The sequence below is a fragment of the Neoarthrinium moseri genome, assembly GCF_022829205.1.
Source record: "Neoarthrinium moseri strain CBS 164.80 chromosome Unknown scaffold47_Wmoseri_CBS_16480, whole genome shotgun sequence".
Classification (NCBI taxonomy): domain Eukaryota; kingdom Fungi; phylum Ascomycota; class Sordariomycetes; order Amphisphaeriales; family Apiosporaceae; genus Neoarthrinium; species Neoarthrinium moseri.
Genome location: NW_026055161.1, coordinates 210,961 through 232,993, shown reverse-complemented (window position 1 = coordinate 232,993; position 22,033 = coordinate 210,961). Strand labels below are relative to the sequence as shown.

At 52.1% G+C, this 22,033-nt stretch overlaps 7 protein-coding genes across 7 annotated transcripts; 4 read left to right on the top strand and 3 right to left on the bottom strand.

Moving 5' to 3' along the window:
* Positions 1-2,578: 2,578 nt before the first annotated feature.
* On the top strand, positions 2,579-3,621 carry JN550_009878 (uncharacterized protein; the record flags this gene model as incomplete). Its single annotated transcript, XM_049321997.1, has 3 exons — positions 2,579-2,795; positions 2,848-3,011; positions 3,094-3,621. The coding sequence occupies 3 exons, from the start codon at positions 2,579-2,581 to the stop codon at positions 3,619-3,621; spliced, it is 909 nt and encodes a 302-aa protein (XP_049168200.1).
* A 309-nt stretch (positions 3,622-3,930) lies between these two features.
* Positions 3,931-5,286, bottom strand: JN550_009877 (uncharacterized protein; the record flags this gene model as incomplete). Its single annotated transcript, XM_049321996.1, has 2 exons — positions 3,931-4,890; positions 4,948-5,286. 2 exons carry the CDS (start codon positions 5,284-5,286, stop codon positions 3,931-3,933), a joined length of 1,299 nt encoding a protein of 432 aa, XP_049168199.1.
* A 432-nt stretch (positions 5,287-5,718) lies between these two features.
* Positions 5,719-9,203, top strand: JN550_009876 (uncharacterized protein; the record flags this gene model as incomplete). The annotated part of the gene is made up of 8 exons (XM_049321995.1): positions 5,719-5,756; positions 5,826-6,327; positions 6,388-7,992; positions 8,041-8,121; positions 8,282-8,330; positions 8,389-8,588; positions 8,658-8,814; positions 8,938-9,203. 8 exons carry the CDS (start codon positions 5,719-5,721, stop codon positions 9,201-9,203), a joined length of 2,898 nt encoding a protein of 965 aa, XP_049168198.1.
* Positions 9,204-10,617: 1,414 nt separating this feature from the next.
* JN550_009875 (uncharacterized protein) lies at positions 10,618-11,326 on the top strand (the record flags this gene model as incomplete). The annotated part of the gene is made up of 2 exons (XM_049321994.1): positions 10,618-10,894; positions 10,977-11,326. The coding sequence occupies 2 exons, from the start codon at positions 10,618-10,620 to the stop codon at positions 11,324-11,326; spliced, it is 627 nt and encodes a 208-aa protein (XP_049168197.1).
* A 517-nt stretch (positions 11,327-11,843) lies between these two features.
* JN550_009874 (uncharacterized protein) lies at positions 11,844-13,028 on the bottom strand (the record flags this gene model as incomplete). Its single annotated transcript, XM_049321993.1, has 1 exon — positions 11,844-13,028. The coding sequence occupies one exon, from the start codon at positions 13,026-13,028 to the stop codon at positions 11,844-11,846; it is 1,185 nt and encodes a 394-aa protein (XP_049168196.1).
* A 323-nt stretch (positions 13,029-13,351) lies between these two features.
* Positions 13,352-14,729, top strand: JN550_009873 (uncharacterized protein; the record flags this gene model as incomplete). The annotated part of the gene is made up of 5 exons (XM_049321992.1): positions 13,352-13,369; positions 13,619-13,838; positions 13,908-13,927; positions 14,022-14,395; positions 14,540-14,729. 5 exons carry the CDS (start codon positions 13,352-13,354, stop codon positions 14,727-14,729), a joined length of 822 nt encoding a protein of 273 aa, XP_049168195.1.
* A 246-nt stretch (positions 14,730-14,975) lies between these two features.
* JN550_009872 (uncharacterized protein) lies at positions 14,976-16,084 on the bottom strand (the record flags this gene model as incomplete). Its single annotated transcript, XM_049321991.1, has 2 exons — positions 14,976-15,462; positions 15,525-16,084. The coding sequence occupies 2 exons, from the start codon at positions 16,082-16,084 to the stop codon at positions 14,976-14,978; spliced, it is 1,047 nt and encodes a 348-aa protein (XP_049168194.1).
* Between the last annotated feature and the right edge of the window lie 5,949 nt (positions 16,085-22,033).

The following is a 22,033-nucleotide window of genomic DNA, read 5'->3' as shown; positions in this document are numbered from 1 at the left end:
CCACCAACTTCTGTAAATTCATTAGTGTATCGCAACTCCGGAGACTTGAAGGTTCAGCTTTCGACTTAACATTAAAAACATCTTCGGAAGTTGTTTCTCAGAATGTCTATACTGCACTATTGCGAAAGCACACGGGTTTCCCGTTCCGAGATTTATACCAGTTACAACAATTTCACCTACTAGGTTATATTTGTCTGGATTGCATAGCATGTCGCTACGATGTTTCAAATGCTCCACTGCCTGGCACACTACCGAGACCATATGAAGTAATTTGACTCTCATGTTAAAGTGTACTCGAAGAAGCACCTGGCCGATGGCTGTCTTCGGATGGAGACAATTGGGTGACTCCTTGCATTGGCATTGATTGTCACAGGTTCCGCAATTGGTCCCATATATTGGATGATGGGAAGAGTTTTCTAAAATAAGGTGAATCATAAACATCCTACATCAGATTTTGAAATACTAAGCTGCAGTGGTGCTCCAGGGCAGTGATATCCCAGAACGCCCACGGCAGCCACAGCATTCTTCGTCATTACCGACGACGAATCCAACATGCATTGTTCAATGGCATACGGCATCAAAGGACTAGCATCTCCCGTAGGACGTATGGTAGAGGCTGTCAGTCACCACAACGCAAGAAGACAGAAATATAGATGAAAAGAGCGTTGTCTTTTGGAAACACAAACTCGGCAGAAAATGACTGTACAGTAAAGAGAATGTTAAAGCCACCCTGAGCCACCCACACAAGCCACGCAACTCGGGCTCAATACTCAACCAGAAACGCCCTATCAAATCGGCTCAGGTAATCTTATTTGCACGAGAATTATCAGATTCGACCATGATTTGTAAGTTATGCAGAGATTCCAAACCAAGTCTTTCTCAATTATGCAGTTCAAGTAGTATGAACTCCATAGACTGCGCACTTGGTAGACACCACCATTCAGTAGCGTAACATGGCATAACTCCATTCACGTGAAAGGGCATACAATTGAAATAGAACCCCGCAAAAAACAAAAATCCTGGAGAAATCTTGTCTCTTTCTTTGACATCCGCGATTGGTCCGTGGTATTCATCCTGACCCAATTGTTTCAAGTATTTCTGGCCCATCACCACTCTCGCTGTCTCCGTCATGTCAGCCAACGTGGGATGCGTCTCCATCAACGAGCTGTAACACTCGCTGTGTCTCAATAACATCTAAAGCACTTGGGAAGTATGGACTGGATCGGCAGGCAGATATCATTTGGACCTAAAGGGGCCAAGCTCAATTAGAACACAAGATCGCTTGCAGAGGCCACTGGGTGGGATTACTAACCTGAGCAGCATTGCACTGACACAGGCTAGTGCCTGCGATGCCCGACATTATGGATCTACTTGTCTGCTCTGGAGTAGTTGCAGCGTATGCAACGCAAGGAACTGCAGATTCCCGTTTGCCGATTAGTTTAGGACGCTTAATCCCTCAACCTAGTATCATAAGTGAGAAACTGGCCAGGAAAGGTGGTCGTGCACCGAAGTAAAATGGGATAAGTGATTCTAAATACGAGACGCAGCAAACTGCTTTAGCGGAAAATTGTTACAGGGAAATGGGATTCTCGATTTTGGGCTGTTTTAGTATCCTTCAATTCGGCAGGGCCATCTTGTTCAAAACGGGACAGGCAAGGCCTGGATTGATTTGGGGGGAGGGAGGGGAGGGGGATGTCGCGTTATACATCACTGTATAGTAATTGCATACTGAGGATATCGTGGCCTGATAGCACCCGAATGCTATTCTTGGCGCGCTAGACAACAAGAGCACGGTCATGGTCTCGATCAGTGCAGATTGCGGCTCTGCTAATCGCATCGAAATCCACGAATTAACTTAAATGCTTGTCGTCTTTCGATTGTTATTATTCTTGGCAACAAATGCACGGCTCACAGCTGTATCAGTGCCAGCCGGTGACAGGCCTAGCATGGGATGGGTTGAACTGCTTTTCGCCCCCACTCGGCAACAAAATCCCTCCCATCCCCCTCCGACAACAAAGTGACCCTACGAATTTGGGGGCCAATTCACGGCAGATGCCAAAGCCGGGTGTGTTTAGCACATCTGATTTGCTAGTTTCCCGATATTCTGCAAGAAAATAACCCCTGTTTCATCTGCGGCTTGCGCAATCTCCTAGGAGGAGCGGGATTGGTGTATCTCGGAAACCCCTGTATGCTGAAGGTTGCTGATTCGTGACTTTCGGTCACAATCAGCGCATCGTATGTACCGCCGAGATACCGAAATTCGAAGCACTTCGCAAAGAGCCACTCAGCCATGTCAAAGACTTTATGGCCCACAGTTCGCGTTCCACCATTCTGGTGAGGCGGGCTTCGACTTACGGATGCAGCATGGATATTTAGCATGGATGCTGTACCGCCCAGTACCTCTTCAATAAGGCTGATATAAACAATTTATGTTTTATTGGTCAGGGATGCCTTGGCATCTGGTCCACAGTCAGGCGGATTTCCCGGACATTTCGTGCCCTGTAGATCAACCTGATTCTCTCCTGCTCCATCTTCATCTCCTCAACCTTCCCTCCTCAGGCCGTGTGCACGCGCAACAATGGCGGTCCTGAGACTCTCGCTGCACGTCGTGCTCTGGGTTCTGCAATTATGGGCACCAGTAACCCGGGCGGATTCCCTCCAGTTTTTGTTTCCAACCGGGAAGAACGATGCGACTACTTTCTATTACATGAATACAGTGGCGGTCAAGTACGAATCCAACTTTTCCAGTCCAGTGTTGTATACTTTTTGCAGAATTGCCGGTGGAAGCCCTATACGTATGTCACACCAAGCGAGACGCGACTGGAGCTTAGCTCACATCCCCTACAGAACAGCTGCAGAACTTGACGTCGCCAAACAATGCTACTGCTCTCATCACCTTGTCGTTTACTACTGGCGATCAGTGCTGGTTCAATCTCCGGAACTCCACGAAAAGTCCCCAGATGGGGATGAATAGCATAAACTGGCAATACAGGATAGATTCGGTAAACCAGGTACGGTAGTAGTCAGACCTGGAGCCGGGTCCCCCGCTTTTTATCAAGCGGCGGAATGAATATCAGCTAATCGGTGGAGCAGACAACGGTTGGATTGTCTACAATCAGCACATCAGCTACCGGGACAGCTACCGGGACAGCTACCGGGACAGCTACCGAAACAGCCACCGCAGGCGGAACGGCCTCGCCGACTGGTACCACGTCGACAGATTCTACGGCAACTTCTTCGGATGCTACATCTTCAACGGACGGATCAAGCGGCCTTTCAGTGGGAGCGCAAGCAGGAATAGGGGTTGGAGTTGGTATCGCGGGTCTAGCCGCACTTATTGGTCTTGTTTTTTTCCTCATTCGAAAGAAGAAACGAGAAGGCAATGCTGCGCAGGAGCAAGGGTACACTTACTCGGCTGCACCAACTTCGGCAACCTCGCCTCCTGGCACCGATTTGAACAGTCACTATGCACCATCAGAATCAGTGGGACATGGTGTTACGCAACCTAGCGTACTCAGTACTGACTTGCAAAAGTACCGGCAAACTCCCGTGAGTATGCAGTCATATACTGAACCGCAGGAAATGGACGGGGCATCTCCACCCGTCCACGAAATGCCTTAAGCCATTTCATACGCCGTGCTGTTTGATTACCAAGAAGAACTTTGGGTTTTGCGCCACGACCGGGTCGATGAAATTTAGTCATAGCCAATTCTAAAGATACTGATGCTAATGGTTACAAGCCTAGATTTTCCGAGCAGTACATAAGCTGCAGAGAAATGAGAGATTGATTCATAATGTGGCAACAGTAGGTCGACACTTTTGAAACCTATGGTCTGACTTGCACCACGCGTCTATTTTGTTGTCGTATTGTAGACTTCGGTTTGGCGCGGCACCTTCTGTCGCCAAATGTAGAAGACTATACTGGACTATTTATACAAGCCCGAGCAAGCCTTGAGGAGTTGCAGCCTTGGTCGCGAAAGCAAGAAGGCCGCCGACGGCGCTCATTGTGCCACTGAACATGGACACTTGATCGAACCCGCCATAACGAGCGACAAATGCTCCATTGATCGGGGGTCCGACTAGTGCACCTAGAGCGGCGAGAAACATGCCCATGCCCATATACGTCCCAACATCTCGGACGTCTTTGACGCAAAGTGAAAGAGCTGCAGAACCACCTGAGATTATAGTTCCAGATACGAATCCGAAAACAACGGAGTAGACGACCAGTGCCGAAACAGACGCGGCCGAGCTCATGCAAAAAACGACAACTCCGGTAGCGAGGCCACCGAATGTGAAGATGTTCAAGCGGCCAAATTTGTCCGCCAATATTCCCGGGATTATTCGGCCAAAGGTAGATGCCGCATTGATAATAGCCAACAGGTACCCGGCCAGTGTAACCTCCATGCCTTTCCGAACCGCATATGTCGGAAGAAAGAATAAAGGTGTAAACATTCCTGTGAACATGAAAAACATGGCAACGATGATAAGCACAAACCTTCTATCCTTGAAGGCCGCCGGGATCCAAAAGGTACTTTTCCTAGGTGGAAGACGGGCTTTCACGGTTAACAGGGCAAATCCCATCAAAGGCATAATCAGGAACCCGATAATACCGACCGACCATCCAAACCCAAGGGACGAGCCGTTGAGCATCTTGGACAATGCGATGGGAATGGCAACGCCCCCGATTGATGATCCAGAGACAACGACACCGAACGCCGCAGCTCGTTTCTTGTCGAACCATTGGGAGACAGCTGCGAATGCTGGAATCTGCAGAAAGCCCATCACTATGCCCATAAGGACGCCTTGTACCAACATTATTTGCCAGTATTCCGTGCATAGGCTTAGCATCATCACGGCAAATACGTAAAGTACGGCAGCCGGACGTATCATCTGGTTGATCATATAAGTAGTGCGCTCTGATCAAAAGCATATGGGAAAAATGCCCACCTTTGCTCCGAAACGGTCGAATAGCGGCCCTCCAACCATACCTGCCGCGAACTGGATGTAAGCCGACAGAGAGCCGATCCACGCGATATCGTCCGGCGAATGCCCTTGCAGTTGATGAGACAAGTAATACTCCTCGAAAGACCCGAAAGCATTAGAGAAGCCGAGGCAACAGAAAAAGATCGCATGGCCCCCAGCTGCAACAAGCCAGGCTTGGGTACCGCCATCTGGGGCTTCCCCATGCTCTATGCAGGGCTTCTCTGCATCATGACTGACTGCTTCGTTTGAGGCCTTTCGGGTTTCATCAGATTGATCTTTGGAATTCGGCAAAGTATTGGCCATTTTGAGATCAAAGTAACTGATTATAAGTTATGACGAAGATGGTGAAGATAGCAAGCCATACAGCGGGCTCTTTTGACATTCTTGCGTTTTTCAGAGGTTCTTATATAAAATATCGAAACAATATTGGCCAATGTAGCATTCACGGAATATTGCGCTGCTATTCATTGTGTCGCGGTTGATAGCAACTCGGGGATTGATGATCCCGGCAGTCGGAGCAAGTTTCGGCTCCGAGGCGGGAAATGGCGGGCGGTACAGACCAGGAGCGCAGATATTACTACATGCTCATCCGCTTTCGGGGATGCTGACTTGGTCTAATGTATTGACCCCTTCGCTGAAGCGCAATTGCACAAGTCTTTCTTGAATACTATTCAATTTGACTCGAGATATAGCCATATGTGATATTGTTGCCATCTCAATTCCCCGTCAGTCAGCATGGCAGAGCCGGACCGGCGACGACGAAGACCCACTGTGTACGTTATCAACGCCCTGTTTGGGAATTGCGGCTTACATAGCAAGGATAGGTCATGCTCTCTCTGTAGAAGGCGCAAGATTAGATGCAATCGAGAGGCTCCCTGTGCAAATTGCATCAAGTCCGGAAATGAAGAGTGTACTTACGAGAGCCATTCGACTCCTATCGTGCGCCAGCGCTCCACGCGCCGTGGCGAACCTGATACAGTGGGGGATCCTTCACACGACATGAGTACACTGCCAGTGCAGTCCCGGCATGGGCCGAGCTCACTTGCTGGCATATCTTCCAGCACCACAAATTCTGCTAGCGTTCCATCGGTTTGGGAGATGGAGTCCATGAGAACCAAGATCAGACGACTTGAGGAGCAGCTTGCCAGAGCAACACCAATATCAGCTCAAGCTACTAGCACCACCCCTAAGCCTAACGTAGAGACGACGAAATCAACCTTGGCAGGAACCTTCCACTTGCATCATGAGGGTGGTGCTTCTGGTCAGCCTCAGGATATCACGCGAGGTATCACACATAAGACACGCTCATTTGGCCAAAGCCACTGGATCAACATGCTTTCACAAGTACATCCCACCCGCCATGCCAAAATTCTATGAGCCAGCAACTAATCCAAGAATATGTAGTTCCGAGACATAATCGATGTGATTGAGCCTCTTATAAGGCAGGAGAACTGCAAGGTTTACCCTACGTTGCAGAAGTGCAAGTCATTAGCCAGGACGATCAAATCCAGTCGAACTCCTCCGTGGCCAACGGTGCCTACAACCGATCTGCCCTCCAAAGGTGTGGCTGATGAACTTGTGGACCGCTACCTCCAGACCCTAGAAACTGTGTATCGTATCCTGCACGTGCCTTCCTTCAAACGTGATTACGAATCAATATGGGTCTCTGAGACGAAACCGAACCTGGCATTCGTCGTCCAGGTCAAGCTGGTGCTTGCCATCGGAGCTTGTACCTATGACGACCGATTCTCACTCAGGGCTTCGGCAATTCGGTGGATTTATGAGGCTCAAACATGGGTATGTGAGCCTAGCTTCAAGGCCCGACTGGACATTCAGTTCCTCCAGACCAACCTCCTCTTGCTGTTCGCCCGGGAATTAGTCAATGTTGCTGGAGACTCTGTCTGGGTCTCAGCTGGAGAGGTGTATAGACGGGCCATCACGATGGGGTTGCATAGAGATCCTTCACGGCTGCCTAACAGGTCGGTGTTCTCCTCGGAAATGCATCGAAGACTCTGGAACACGCTGCTCGAGTTGGCCCTTCAGTCAAGTCTAACTTCCGGGGGCCTCCCGCTCATCTCGCTGGACGATTTCGACACGCAGCCGCCCGGCAATTTTGACGATGATCAACTTATAGCCGACGAGCCTGTCCCGAAGAAGGAGAGCGAATTCACTCAGATGTCTTGCGCTATTGCTCTGCGCCAGACATTTCCCCACCGCCTTGCGGTCACCAAATTCCTGAATGACATCAACTCATGCGGCACGTACGAAGAGACACTTCGCCTGGATTCCAATCTAAGAGCGTCACACAGAGTCTTGGCAAAGAGCCTTCAGAAGTGCAAGGCGGGTACGGGACCTTTGTCCTCAAACTTTGATCGGAGCTTTGTAGACTTGATTATGCATCGCTATTTGTTCGCTCTACACTTGCCTTTCGTTGGCCCGACCTTACGCGACAGCACTTACGCCTTCTCTCGAAAGGTAGTCACTGAAAGGGCGGTTAGGATATGGTGTGCGGTCTACCCACCCTCTTCTGCGCATCTCCCTGTTGCTCACGCTAATGTGAGCTCCCCATTACGAAACGACTTGCGGCGACTGTCAACCTGTAGTTCGGGATTCTTTCGCTCGGTTGCCTTCCAAGCCGCTAAATATACACATTCGGAACTTCGGATGCAACTTGATGAAGATGACGGTCTAGGTCCGTCGTTTCTACGGCCAGACCTACTGGCAATAGCCGCCGATACCGCAGCATGGAGCCTACAGTGCCTCGAAGCTGGGGAAACGAACGTCAAAGGGCACTTGTTCGCGGTAATGACCTATGCTCAACTTGAAGCACGCAGGCGAGGCGTCGCTGAAGATGAAATGCCCCAAACCCTGGTTCAGGCTGCCGAAGGAGCTGCCGAGGTGTCCTTGCAGGTGCTGGAGAGAATGTATGCATCAATCCGGGATAGAGAAACGGCTGTGCTCCAACCAATGGCTTTGAATACTCCTTCGGAGGTGGACTGGGATTTCATGGTAAGCACCACAATGTTGACCATTTCTCGTTTCTAACAACTGATCTAGATGGCTGATTCCATATTCGATGCTAATAACATGGAGCAAATTAACTGGATCATGAGCGACGAAGCTTTTGGAGAATTACCAGTACTTTGAGGGAGTTATGATTGAAGCACAGTGGACATCTAGGAGAAACAATTTGCTTTAGTTTCTCCGCGGTGTACTGATTTGTAACCTCCACACATAACTTTGTAACATACTTGTGTTCTTTCACAAAACAAACATTACAATCGAAGTCATTGTACAGGACTCGGTGCAGTTTCATGATACGTGGCATGCGCTACCAGAATACTACTGTCTGCAACCACAAAGACATTGAAACAGTACGAACGCGGTGACGCACTAATATAAAAGTGCAAGCAGCCGTTCCTCATAAGATTAACCAAACCCACGAGCGATCGCCTGATCTTGCAGCAAAGGCAGAAATCATGTGTGTGGCCAACATCTTATCGGAGTGCGAGACCTGCGGCGAGGTACAGCTACAGAACGTAGAAGCCTGCGACCAGGCTCCCAACTGCGTCCCAAGCTCAACACCGTCGTCATGGATGGGTTCGGTAAGCCCCGGTCTGATCTCCTCAAGCGCCCCTATATATGGGGAGGGAACGGTATCTGATCTTGTTCAGGTTGATGGAGTCAGTGTAAAGTCTTACGTGCGGCTCGGTCGATGTCCTTTGTGTGAGGCCCGACTTGGCCCCGACCCGAAGATTAATGAGCTGCGACAAGAGGTTAAGCGGTCCCCAGCCGCTTTAAGTATTCTCTCGCGCCCGTCACAGTCTTCGGGTAAGCATACCGACGATGCCCTTGCCAGGAGACTGACAAAGGGCCCCTGCTTGGCGGTTTCGCACTTTTATCAATGTGGTTGTCCGGCAAGGGCTCGTTGGCTGCAGTTATGCACTTGTTTAGACCCTTATGGGTCGGAGCAACACCGAGTCCCCTTGGATCAGGTCCTGGTGATCGTAATCCCAAAGGTGTGTGGACAAACGTCATGCGACCAACAGACAAGGATCACCCAGAGCGCCATGGCGCCGATACGAATTCGTGCGCGTCAATCTGAGAATTCCGACGAGCCGGAGATCGACTTCGGCCCCTGGGGCCAGTTCGGCAGGCTACCGTCAATGGAGCAACTGCTTCTACAGTGCATGAAGGCTGATGATAAGGCTGATGATTAAGGTAACTTGGTCGGATTTTGAAAGGGTACCGATGTAAGTTAGCTGGTGAGTGATAAGTACTTGATATAGCAGTCTCTGACTCATAGTCATGCAGGTAAACAAATATCATTTTCCAAATAAGAAAGAAAATTGTTGAAATTGTAGGCTATCAGTGAAAATGGCATGACAAGCAAAGGTGCATGGCTTCTTTGTTGTGAAAAACGTCAAACGTGCCCGATACTGTAGGCAAAAGGCGCCGGAACAAAGACGCAACCGCAGGCGGAAAGCCCCTGCATCTTGCCGCATTCATCATTGTTTTACACAAGATGCAGCGTGGGATATTAGTGCGTGTGCCAAAACAAAGAATCCGAATTCATATCGTGCCAGAGAACAAATCAGGCTCGGGCATGGCTAGACACAATGGCATAGGACACACTCCTAGGCTTCTTTCTTCATTGACAGGTCCGCACTCAGGTCCCTCGCCAGTTTCTAACCAACGTGAGTAAACAAGAGAAGAAAGCCTGTCATCATGTCACTGCTCTCACATACTATCCCTTCAAATTGTTCAAGCCAAGAATCTTGACCAGACTGGTATTGGCGGCGACTCACGACAGGCTGAGGGGCACTGTTTGGTCTCAACCAACTACAACAACCGAGTAGAGACTGTGCTATCAGTTCTTACTCGCTGGGTGTACGTTATCGAATATCTCTACGACCACCTGCCTCCAGCCGTGAAAGATGATCTAATAGGGTGGATCTCTCCTCCATGGCCGCACCTCTGTTCAAGATTACCTACATAGCTATCTTGCGTACCGACCTGGCTACTTCAGAGCATGGAATTAATTGACTTAAACGACCCAATCCGGACCACGCCGGTGTGGCTGCCGACCATGCTGTCGACCATGCTGTTTTAGGTATTAGGTACCTAGGTAGGGGGGCTGCAGGACAGGGTGCAGTTGGAATCATGAGTGGTGTGGGGGTTCCAGGTTAGGTGCTGTAACTAAGTTAAGTCTGGGGGTGGCAGCCGGCAGCCGTTGGGTTGGGCGGGGTTCCACTTGATGATGTGGAATCAGGCAAGGAGCTCGGGCCATTCGGGGACCTGAAGACCCTGGAATTTGGGGCATTTTGTGTGCTCCCCGGCGGCCCTTCCTGTGGCCGCTGTGCCCGCTGTGCCCCTCCATTTCCGTCGCTCGCGTGCTGGCCCTAGGGGAGGGGGGGACTTGAACTGGAGGTGGCGCAATCGCCCGTCTATTTGTCATCGCGACAGCTCGCCCCGTCCGTCCTAGACGTCACTATTTCTGAAAAGTTTCAGCGCATCTCATGCGACGTGACCCTTCGAATTTGCATATAATCCACGTATTGCCCCATGAGCCAGATCTTCAACATAGTCAAACAACCCCTTATCCCCATCACGCTTACCGTGGTCGTGTTCGCAATGGCTTTCCACATGCCCAACTTTATAAACCGCCTCTTCCGGCCACTCACGACGTCCACTCGTCTGGGCATCTCGGCAGACACCAACGGGGCTGGACTGACCTCGATCCCCGAAGGCGCTGAGAGGGCGACCATCGCTGCCGGCTGTTTCTGGGGCGTGGAGCACATATACCGCAAGCAGTTCGGCGGCAAGGGACTGTACGACGCGCGCGTGGGATATATCGGGGGCGACGTGAACAACCCCACCTACAGAGCGGTCTGCTCGGGGAATACTGGACGTGAGTATCCCAATCCCACCTGAGATACGTCTGTAGGGTGCGTGCATGGCTGGGCAAAGTGGCTGACACGAGGCGCACACAGATGCCGAAGCCACCCAGATCGTCTACGATCCCACCAAGATCACCTACCGCCAGCTCATCGAGTTTTTCTACCGCATGCACGACCCCACCACCGCGAACAGGCAGGGTCCTGATGTTGGTTCGCAATATCGTTCGGGCATTTTCACACACAACGAGGAGCAGGAGAAGATCGCGAGGGAGATCACAGCCCAGGTGAACCAGCAGTGGTGGAAAGGCTCTGTGGTGACGGAGATCCTGCCCGCCGGCCAATGGTGGGATGCCGAGACGTATCATCAGCTGTATCTCGACAAGAACCCTGGAGGCTATGAGTGTCCCAGCCACTTCCTCAGGACGTTCCCACCTCTGAACTAAGAGGGTTTGTACCGGTCTGCATATTCAACAACGCGTGCCAGAGCACAAAGCCAGCAAAGGTAAAAGCCGGCCAATGAATCGAGGGGGCAATCAACTACAAGCTCCTCCCCACAAAAATAAGCGCTTCCAGGCCCAGAGGATATCGCATGCTCTTGGAAGGGGATCATGCTCTAGGAAGGGGATCATGCTCTAGGAAGGGGACCATGCTCTAGGAAGGGGGCCATGCTCTAGGAAGGGATTTGGAGTAGTTGTACCCAATTATCGCCGAAGAGTGATGTCTGCTGCGACCATGCGCGCAGAAGCATTGGATATATCACACGGACGGGACGTTTAACTGTGTTCTGAGTCCCTCAGCAGTGGGATTCTCGACTACGTGGACTTGGGAGGAGTACATTCACGTAGTAACCAATTCGACAACGAAATGATTCGAACATCACTCTCGAATTATTCAGCTACACGGGCTTACCTAGATATATCTCTAATAAACCTACCATATTCAACCTCTCGAGGACGGCGATTATGGATCGCCTTCTAGTGACGGGACTGACTCCAGATCTTGGACAACTCGAAGAAGCGCGAGCGTCTTGTGAAACCACTCCCATCCTGACGCGGTTTCGATGATTCGCTGGCCCACGAGGTGAATCACCGGCTGCCCGGTACGGACTCTGAGCCGCCTTTCTGCAAGCTCATGGGCTAGCCCACCAACGATGGCCTCAAAGTCGCCCGTCAAAATGGCGACGTCATTTACGTGCAAAGCCCTGTTTCGGTGGAGATGAGTTACAGCGTACCAACTCTCCAGCACCACGAATGTTGTGTAGATCACGACATCGGTCTCTTCGCCTGCTTCGATCCAGGCGGGAGCTCGGAACAACTGGGCGATCCGCTTGGCGACGTCTACAAACTCCGCCTCGATCGGCGCCGATATTCTCGGGGGGAAATCATACATGATCCTCGCCAACTTTGTGCCCGAGATCGACCAGAGGGCGTCGCCCCATATCGGCCCGTAGACCAAGTACTCCCACGCGTTATCTATAACTCCTCTCCAATCGTCGGCAGTCACGTTGTTTGTGATGTAGTCCTCGAGGTCCAGCACGCTCCAAACCTCGTTCCAGAGTTGGAGCCGCGTGGTGTCGATGATGGCTATCCGCAATGATGGATCACCCCCGGGCGTCCAGAAATACTGACACGTTGCAAGATTTTGCGTCCATGAGGAGAAAGGCGAGATCACGTCTCTTCTCGTAGTGAGGTGGCCGTATAAAGTTTGCGCGAGGTTCGGGAATAATGCGGCAGGCACATCTGGTCTCTCGGCCCATCCGTCCGGCGAGTTGCTATCGAGGAAGTAGTGCGGGATGATCCTCGCCGGTTGGTTGAGTCTTCGGTCGCCCCCTCCCGAACGTGCAGAAAACCCACGGAAGAGAAAACGCGGGATCGGAATACCTCGATCACTCTGGTCGTACTTCTTGTCGCGGCTCGTAGGGTCCATCACCGGCAATAGATCTGCGCCATCGGTATCATGCATTATGTCTCCACCACCAGGGATATCGGTCATTGCCGGGTACGGGAGCATTGGGATGAACGGAGTAGCGCTACCAGAAAGACTTGAGATTGCTGGAGCCGGTGCTGTTGACATCGTAACGTCCGGGACCTCGACGTCCGGGACGTCGGCGTCCACCATCGTCACATCAGCAAGAGGATCTGACATGTTGCTCGGCGATTTTGGACTTACCACAGAGCTTGTTGAGTCAATAATATGCAAGCCTTGGTTAGCACCTGGTCTAATCAGCTGTTCCTCGACAAGTAGGAAGTTTGCAGGAGAGCTGTGCAATGCCTTATCGAAATAACCAGCCAGACGTATGCTCCAGTCTCGATATTTATATTCTGTTTACCAACTGCTAGCACACTACTCTTTGAAGTACACGATATACCAAGGGATTATCCAAGTGGAGCTATGATTCCCGTATCAATGACATGGTGCAAGGTCTACTTAAGCACAATGTCTTTGTTGTGTTCATTCAACCCGCACATATGAACTATTACGCATGGGTCAGTACTCCCTATCACATAGTCAAGGACGCCTGCTGTGTGACTATGTCTTTGATAAACGAGGTGTGATGGGGAGCCACATTCCGTTCTTGTTGTCATTTTGTCCATCGTCCGCAACCGGCCATTGCGCTTCATTGTGTCTACCGCTACGTAAGCAAATCCTCCCCATATAGCTTTCCATCCCGAGAGATTACTCTGTGGTCAGTTTGCAGAACAGGGGCTGTTCTAATTACTAACAATCAGCAACAGCCACGTGGTCTAACTGCCGATTCCCAAACATTGTCCATCAACCGACTTCGCTCGCCGTCACCACAAATCTCAAGCATGGGCGATACCCCAGTGGCTGGCGGAAGTGCCCGCGGTAGCGGACCAGAGGGTAACCCCGGGCACGACGATGAGACTCAGTTGAACAACGGCTATTACCGAGACGGCGCCTCTCTGATTCTAGCCTATTTCAACTGCGATCTAAGTAACGATGAAAAAAGTAGCGAATCGTTTCGTCAAAGATGTGAAGCGTGGTGTCTCGGTTGGTTCTCAGCTAAGGACTTCTACAAGGAGGTAGGGACAACTCCCAGACTCTATACCGCCCTCTTCTCTTCTGTTCCGCCTTGTCAGAAGGTAAACACATGTGCTGACGATCAGCGCTCATCAGATTCCCCTGCACAGCCACCCTGGAAACCCGACACCTCACGGGAAGTCCGAGGTGATGAATCCGAACGAGCCCGATAACCCGTGGATACTGAGCCATCCGCAGGCTTTTAACCTCGCCAACGAGCCGCACGGGCGTTTCAACTTTGAGCGCGTCGAGACAGCGTGCATAGGCAAGTTCTCACTTTATGTGGATGTTGTGTATGAATACAGCACCTTGGCCCGTTCGTTGAGTCTCTCCCAGGACGGAGACGCACAATTTGCCATCCGCGACGACGAAGGTAGAATCGAAGCTTTCGTCCGAGACTTCCCCGGGTTCTCAGAATACGAAGTGACCGTTCAAGATCTTCTTATGGACGAAGTTCTCATAAGACAAATGTGAGTGATGCATTCTCATCGAGGACAGCCTTCAAGGCAGGCCTACAGCTCATCGCCCCTCCCCATGGGCCTTCTCGGTCATACATGATCTCCACATCCTATACCGGGCCTTGGTGAGCAACGTGTTGACTTACTCTATGGCAGGCCTGAATTCATGGTATGGTTGGCGTACGGGCCGAAGCATTGTGCCCATGTCACCATCAGGACCGAACAGGCAGACTTATATAAGAGGTGGCTGATCAGACACAGCGGCTGGATGCAACTCCGAAGGGCGCAAAGTATCTGGGATGTCCAGTGGGGCAAGGTTTACGGTCCAATACCCAGCGCCGGCTAGAAACCTAAGGGCTGATAGCATAAATATTCTAGTAATATAACATGGAAGACGGTGATGTCTTATTGGTTGATTTATATTTACACGATTGTCGCACACTCGGCACAACCGGGTGGCAAGATGATGATAATGCACGAAGAGGAGATTGTCTGTCTACCTCGATTCCCTAAAACCCTTCCAAGGACCAGAATAGCCGCTTGGTGTCCTATAACGCCTCTTGTTCGCCAGGATACGCCGTGGCGCGGTAGTTTACTTTCTCCTGTTCTGCTGCAGCATCAGGATCTGGACCATCCTGATGAAGATGTTGAGGAAGTCCAGCTCGAGAGAAATGCTCTCGTTGACGGGGTCCTTCTTGATGACTCCCCGCTCAGCCAGGCGAGCATGGTACAGCACCTTCTGGACGTCGTACAAGGTGAAGCCGCCGAACACGGCAAGACCGCCGTAGAGCCAGATGTTCTCAGTCAGAGCAAGGGTCCGAGCAGCAGTAGCGGGAATGACCAGAGGTGCGAGACCAGAGACGGCGACAATGGCGGCGCCGGCCAGAAGAGGGCCTCCAATGTACAGGTACTTCTCCTGCTTGGCGGTCGCACCAACAAAGGAGATGGAGCCCATCATGGCGACAGTATAGAGACCGGCGCGCGCAATCAGTGCACCGGGGGCAAAGGCAATCAGAGGGGCAATGAAGGCAGCTTGGGTAGCGTTGAAGGCTGTCCAGAGGGCGTACTTGGGAACGTAGCTGTGCAAAACCATTAGTAGATGTATCGGCAAGAAAGTAAGAGTGGGCTGTGCGAGACGTACTTGTCAGGGTCGATCATTCTGGTACCGATCATGGTACCGAAACTTAGGGCAAGTCCACCGATAGCCACAACCCAGGGGTTGGTGACCATGAGTCTGTACACGAAGCCAGACATGACCATCTGTCGCGCGGTCAAACCGATGATGCCGATTCCTAGACCGGTGTGCATGAAGGTCTGGTTCAGGTACGACCTCTCAAACAGGGGCATCCCGCCGTCCTCGCGGGTCTCGCGGTTGAAGATGACGTTCATGGCGACGAGCGTGCCGCCGAAGATGGCGCCTCCGGTGAGCAGGCGGCGGCCGATGGAGCTGGTGTCGGCGGGCGCGGCGCCAGACTGGTACTGATACGACCTCGCCTGCTGGAAGACATTGCGTGGCGTCGAGCGGAAGATGGTCGACGACTTGGTGGCGGCGGTCCTCGGGGTGAAGAAGGTGGACGGCTTGTTGGTCGTCTGATGGAATGCGCGGATGGGCGCGCTGGATCTGAAGGCGGATTTACCAAGCTCGGGCAGCTTGGCCGCCAGGCGCGCGGGGCCCTGGCGAACCGTTATGGTAAACGACATGATGAAGAAGAGGAGCCTCTCTCACGAACGATGATCAGTGAGTGACAAAGGAACCTCGACGGTCGAAGTGTCGGGTACGGTCTGGTTATATCAGAGTCGTCGTTAAATCCGACCGGCGGCAAAGATGGCAATGACGACGTTGTCTCCGAGGTGGCAGGTGGAGCTTGGACCGTTCTCTGCTTAGCTCAGCCGCGCCAGACAGGCGAAGAAAATTGTTAGCGAAGGTGGTGGAAGATTCGTTCCGCTGGCATAAGTCCTGTCCCCTAAGCCCGTAATAGCTTGGCCCGCTTGCCGCGACGGGAGACGCTAGAAGAAGCTTGGACCTATGCTCTGCCGTACTGCAGCACTGCAGCACCCCAAACCACTGTAACCGCGGCTGGTTGCAGCGCCTGGCGGCCCCATCGCAGGCCGCTAGTTTTTGGTTACTTGCATCCAATTCCCTGAGTTGTCCTGCGACCAGACCCAGACCTAGACCACCAATAGCCGGCTGCCATCAACAGTCGCTCGATCTCGGGTTGTCGTTTTCGAGGACGTGCAATGTATATTCACTTGCGCACGAAGGTGCCGGGTTGATAGAACTTTAGAGCAGCTTTCTTCACTACTGTACCTGTATTCATTCGTAGGCAACTGCCACTGATCGAGCTGTGAACCTCGGAAATATGGGGAAACGGGGTTGGCGGCTACCCCAGACTATCTACTGGACTCTAGAGGGAACAGTCACTCGAGAGCTGACTCGATTCCATGACGATGGTTCCGATGATTTCCATGAAGAGAGTCAGCCCCCGTCCCTCATGTGCACCGTTTTCCTATCCATGAAGCTTGGCTCACTTAGCAACCTTCACGTACCCAAGGTTTGCATATCGATGGACCACGGCCTCTCGGCTGCCATTGCGTTCCCGGCAGTGAACACGCTCAGACGACTCAGCGCCACGCTCGCGGGCCACCTGTTCGGGACCCGGATCTGAACCGATTCGTTACGAAAATGATGGCGGAATTAAGTGATTGGGGTAGTGCGAGTTCCCGCGCATGCCTGATGCCCCTAGAAGTATTTCTACTGTTCGAATTTAGCACGCACGCCGCAAATCTGCAGTTCAGCCCAAGGCCATGCCGCCAAGGAAACGGCTCAGCCTCTTTGCATAAGCAAAGATCGGCTTCATTTCCCCAACGGCCTGGACCGCTGAGTCGGTCTCCTATTGTCATGCCGACGGCGGTGTGATGTTCTCGTGATCTAGGTCTCAGTTGCTTCGTTCCCTCGCATATGTTTCTTCTTTTTCTCTCAAGTCGCTCGTTGCTCCTTGCCTAAGGTCCCTATAAACACCGTAGTGCTTTCCTCCCAAGATCCGTGGCCAGGACCTAGAGCTTGCGGCTGAGTGACCAAGCACCATTTGCACTGCATTTGATGTCATCAGCGGATGTCCGTTGCGAGTTTTGCCATCGTGGCTTGAAGGATTGAGGTTCATTGCACGCTCGTCCGCTCATCAATCGCCCACGGCCAAAGCCAGACGGTGCTCAGACCGCGAACGGCCAGCAGCGACTGGTATATCCGGCTGCCACCACCCTACATTTCAGCAGTCTGTTGGGTTGAGAGAATTTCACCCGTTCGAAATAAGCCGTCGCGAATATGGCCAGATTATCGCTTCTTCTTCCTTTCGCCTTCATCGGGTTACGTACGGCATGGTCGGTCCAGGGAATGCCAACCTCTAAGTCTCTCGGCAACGAACAACTTATACTATTGACGTTTGATCCTGACGATGCACAACGTCCCTTGGCCGCGCTTTCGTCACCTAGCGGAAAGACTCCCGAAGTCAATGATGTTGAGGCCCAAGATGAAGCCCTCACGGTTACGAGGCCAACCAACTGCTTCTGTGGTGGAGGGTCTATGTGCTGCTATCTTGGCAATGAAGTGAATTGCAACTTTGGGATATGTGGGTTTGGAGCCTGATTGTGCAGACACATCCTGCCAATCGTCCATGCACGGGCACATCACTTTGGAGGTTGTGGAATCCTCATCGAGGTGGGAAGGGATTGCTTTCTTGGATTTGCATCAACAGTACAGGATATCAGGACAGCCGACTGTATCAATATGGGTTGGGGGCATTTTCATTTTACCAATGCCCTGCTTCAAGATGGATATGGAATGACAGCAGGCGTACGGAGTTTGGATAGGTTGGTGAATGCACCATTGGATTTGTGGGTTCTCTCAGAGTATCGATACCAAATGGAAGGGAATGCGAAGTGGGTGAGGATTCCTACTACAATATGTAATGAATAATCGAGGGCTACGGGCCGATGTCAAGTCTGACCCAACCATCATTCTTGTTCTCTTGAATCACTCTGATGACGATAATCTTCCGTGGAGGACTGCGAGTAGTCTGCCCTGGAGACTGATTTCAGACTGTATGAATATGATGTTCTTATTCACTGGGTCAGGTAGAATCGAGTGTCAATAGTTGCCAAGTGCTGTGACCACGATTCTAGTAACATGTAAGTTGTTCACCCCAAGAGTCGTCCACAATCCGCACACGGTATCACAATCATGACGGGACGTAGGAAGAGTACTATAAAGCAACTACAGCCTTATCTTTTATTAATTTCACTTCAAGAGCAGTCGCTTACAACATGAAGCTTACGAAATCATCAGACGGGAATGGTATAGACATAATATTTCTACGGACCCTTGGATCAGACGACGATTTCTGGCGCGAGTCTATTCCGCTTCAGTGGTGCATAACAAAGCTACAATGCACGACAGACTCCTAAGGGCTGGCGTCATATCATAATATTACTTGGCCAACGCACGGGTGGCCCAAGAGGTGCGTGCTAGAGGCTCACCTGCCCATTATGGATGTGCACGTAGCGTCGCATCAAGACGCCAAAGAAGAAAGAGGCAGCTGGCAGCCAAGACGTGACGTCTCGCTCGCTGCGGACAAGCTTCGGATTGATTGATAAAGACTCGCGTACCTGAATGCCACATGGTGGATCGCGTATAGGCACACGTTTCGCGCCGGCTCGTGGAAGGACACCCCAGGGGAATTCGATACACTGCTGGGTGGGTGGCCATCCCATGCGGCAGCAGCACACTCTATCGAGCTTCTCCAAATGTTCTAGAAAAGTGATGGGCCGTTGATTGCAGATGGTATGCATTCCGCCAACGTTGATATAGTCCGTGGTCTTATACGCGCGTTCACAACGTCGGGAACAAATGTCGTGAGAGATGTTTCGGGTTTCGTTACTGATGTGACAAGTGTTGCGCGGCCCAAGGTATGTGAGGTACACACTTCTCCCTGGCTGTCTCTAGCGCAGCACGCTGCGGCAGTTTTCAACGTGCACCATTTGACTCAAGAGGTGTTTAGAGATTATCAATCAGGTTGCGGAGAGCGTCTCCGTAGTCGAAAGCCCAATTGCATCACAAGCCAGATGCGTCCTCGGTATCATAGTCTCATCGCACAGACAGCTCCCCAGGCCACGGGGCTCCCTCTGATTTCAGACATCAGACGATATTCGGTCGCAGCCGTAACCCCACGGAGCCAATGCAGGTGGAAATAAGAAGACGGGCTCCTTATCGTAATAGTAGTAATCACAGCAGAAATTCCAGATCGGCAGGCCATGAGACCCTCAGCACGTTGCGTCAACATGAACTCATGGTGAGATAAACAGTTGACTCGCGATGTAGAAACACCCGACTTACTTACCCCCCACCATTCGGGTTGAGTCCTGACCGGTGGCGCTAGAAACCTTCTCGAAGACCTCTAGAAGGCCTAACCGAGAGGGCCGGGATGGGCCTTATACAACCGATCAGGGGTGCCACCCTGGTCCATCACGTCAGGCGCTCGTGTCAGATACTCAACAAGGCCCCAGTGCGGTCCTAGTCGTGAAACGTGCGCCGAGCGGTTGTGATGTGCGATTGAGGTTTTAGCGTGCCATTAATTGATCAAGATGCGAGTTAACCGCCGGCTGGGATGCGGAAGTCCTGCATTTGGTGATGATGCTACGCTGGGTGTCGTGGAGACGGTGTATAACTACCAAGATTGTCAGACGGGTCGACCTGAGATACACCAGGTCTCACGGGAACATGCGGAGAAAAAATTCTCTTTACTTTTCCCAGCACGCTGATGCGAGGCAGCAGGCATTACCGTAGTCAATTCCAACGGCGACTGTCAAAAGAAATTCTGCAAGCACAGGTTGGGAAGTTCTGGGCTTCAGTAAGCCATGTGTGTCATCGGTACTTTATTGGCTACCACGCATCAACACACCCCATGGCTGTGCAATGCCTGCATATTTCAAATGGACTCACGTCATCGTCCTCGCTCATTGCGAAGAGACTGATGAGATTTTCACTATTCTCGACACTTGCGCAGCCACAATAGAAACGTAGCCGAATGAGTTAGTGCTCAAATTAGAAAGTAGACGCCAGCTGGGGTTGTGACTCTCACACGCCGGACCATTGAGAGGCCATGCCAGCCACCCCTCATGAGACACCCGGTCGTTTCTCTCGAGAGCATCAGACCCCTGCTCGGCACGCCGCTACGCCCGTGAATAAATTCCGATGCGCAGATACAGCCCGCTTGGCTTACCAGCTCTCCTCTCATTGTTTTGATTGATGGCAGGCTCGGCAGGGCTAGAGAAGATTTCTGTGTAGCGGGGCCTTTTCGCGGTCTGAGGATGATGCATGGCATTTTCGACAAGGATCCAAACTCCCGGGGTCCCAGACGCAACACTATGATAGCTATGATAGGGAACTATCGCTGGCGGAAGCTGGGCTTGGGGGCTTGCAGCTGAACAGTGCACCGCAGCCACAATCTCCAATCGCCGGGACGAAATGCAACCATCGCCGGGGCTTGCTTCCTTCTAGAACGATCGTGGAATTCGTCTGCTGCTCGCGTCCCGCCTGATGGTTCCGTGCCGTGCCCTCAGGCCACGATCTTCCCGATGCTCGCGTGCCTCGATCGCAGGTTGCAGGCTGAGCGAGCGCCCACAGGCACAGCAGCAATGTAGTGACTAACGACCTGCCAAGGTAACTACCTAGGTAGTTAGTTGGCTGCCGGGCTTGCTTCGACGATTTCCACAAGGACCAAGGTCCCATCCGACCCTGGCGGGCTGAGCTGCCAACCAAGTGAGAATGATCTGCTAAAATAAGGCTCACCGCGACGGCCCCTCACAGCTAGAGCACCGGAGTATCCAGTCGGGCCCCATTCCCCAAGCAGCAGACCATCGTGCGCCCCGTGCAGAAGCTTGAAGCTCTGCCGTCAACCCGCTTTCGCTTCATGCCATGGCTCACCGTGAATCGTCAATTGCCCAGGGGCGAGGAGGAAAAGAGGTGCGTGCCCCGAGAAACAAAGGGAAGGGTAGTCGAAGGGTCTGCCGGTCCACACCCACACTGAACCACGGGCACGTCTCGTTGCTCGCCTGCGTGCAGCGTTCAACACACGCGAGACCAGGCGCAACGTCCGTGAGACAAAAGCATTCCTCGGCCTGCAGTGCTCCTAACGCAGGGCAGCCAGGTCCCACTTTCAACCGCTGCTGCTCGCCGCCACAGACATCAGAGCCCGCCCGCAGGGCTCAGCGCGTGTCTGAAGTGTGAAGGGTTTCCCGCGGTGCATCCATGTGTGACCTGCATCTGGGGGGGCGATGCTCTGCCTGCATAACTACCTAACTGGATAGATACATGTACTGCCTGCGGGCTGTCTGACTATTGTCAGCCCGACTTGACCTTGGCCTTGACCCTGACCTATGTAGATAGACACCAGATACCGGTCCACGGCACATCCCCATACAAGGGACTTTGAAGAAACCACTTACTAGGTAGCCACCTGAACTACCTTTACAAGTACGGAGCTGCATGCTTGTTTCTGACGTAGGGCTTTCGGGCTGGTTGCCAATGAGCGCGGGAGGGGGCCTCTCCGCACCAGCACTGAACTCACCTACTTTTCCAGACCTCGCACCCCTAAT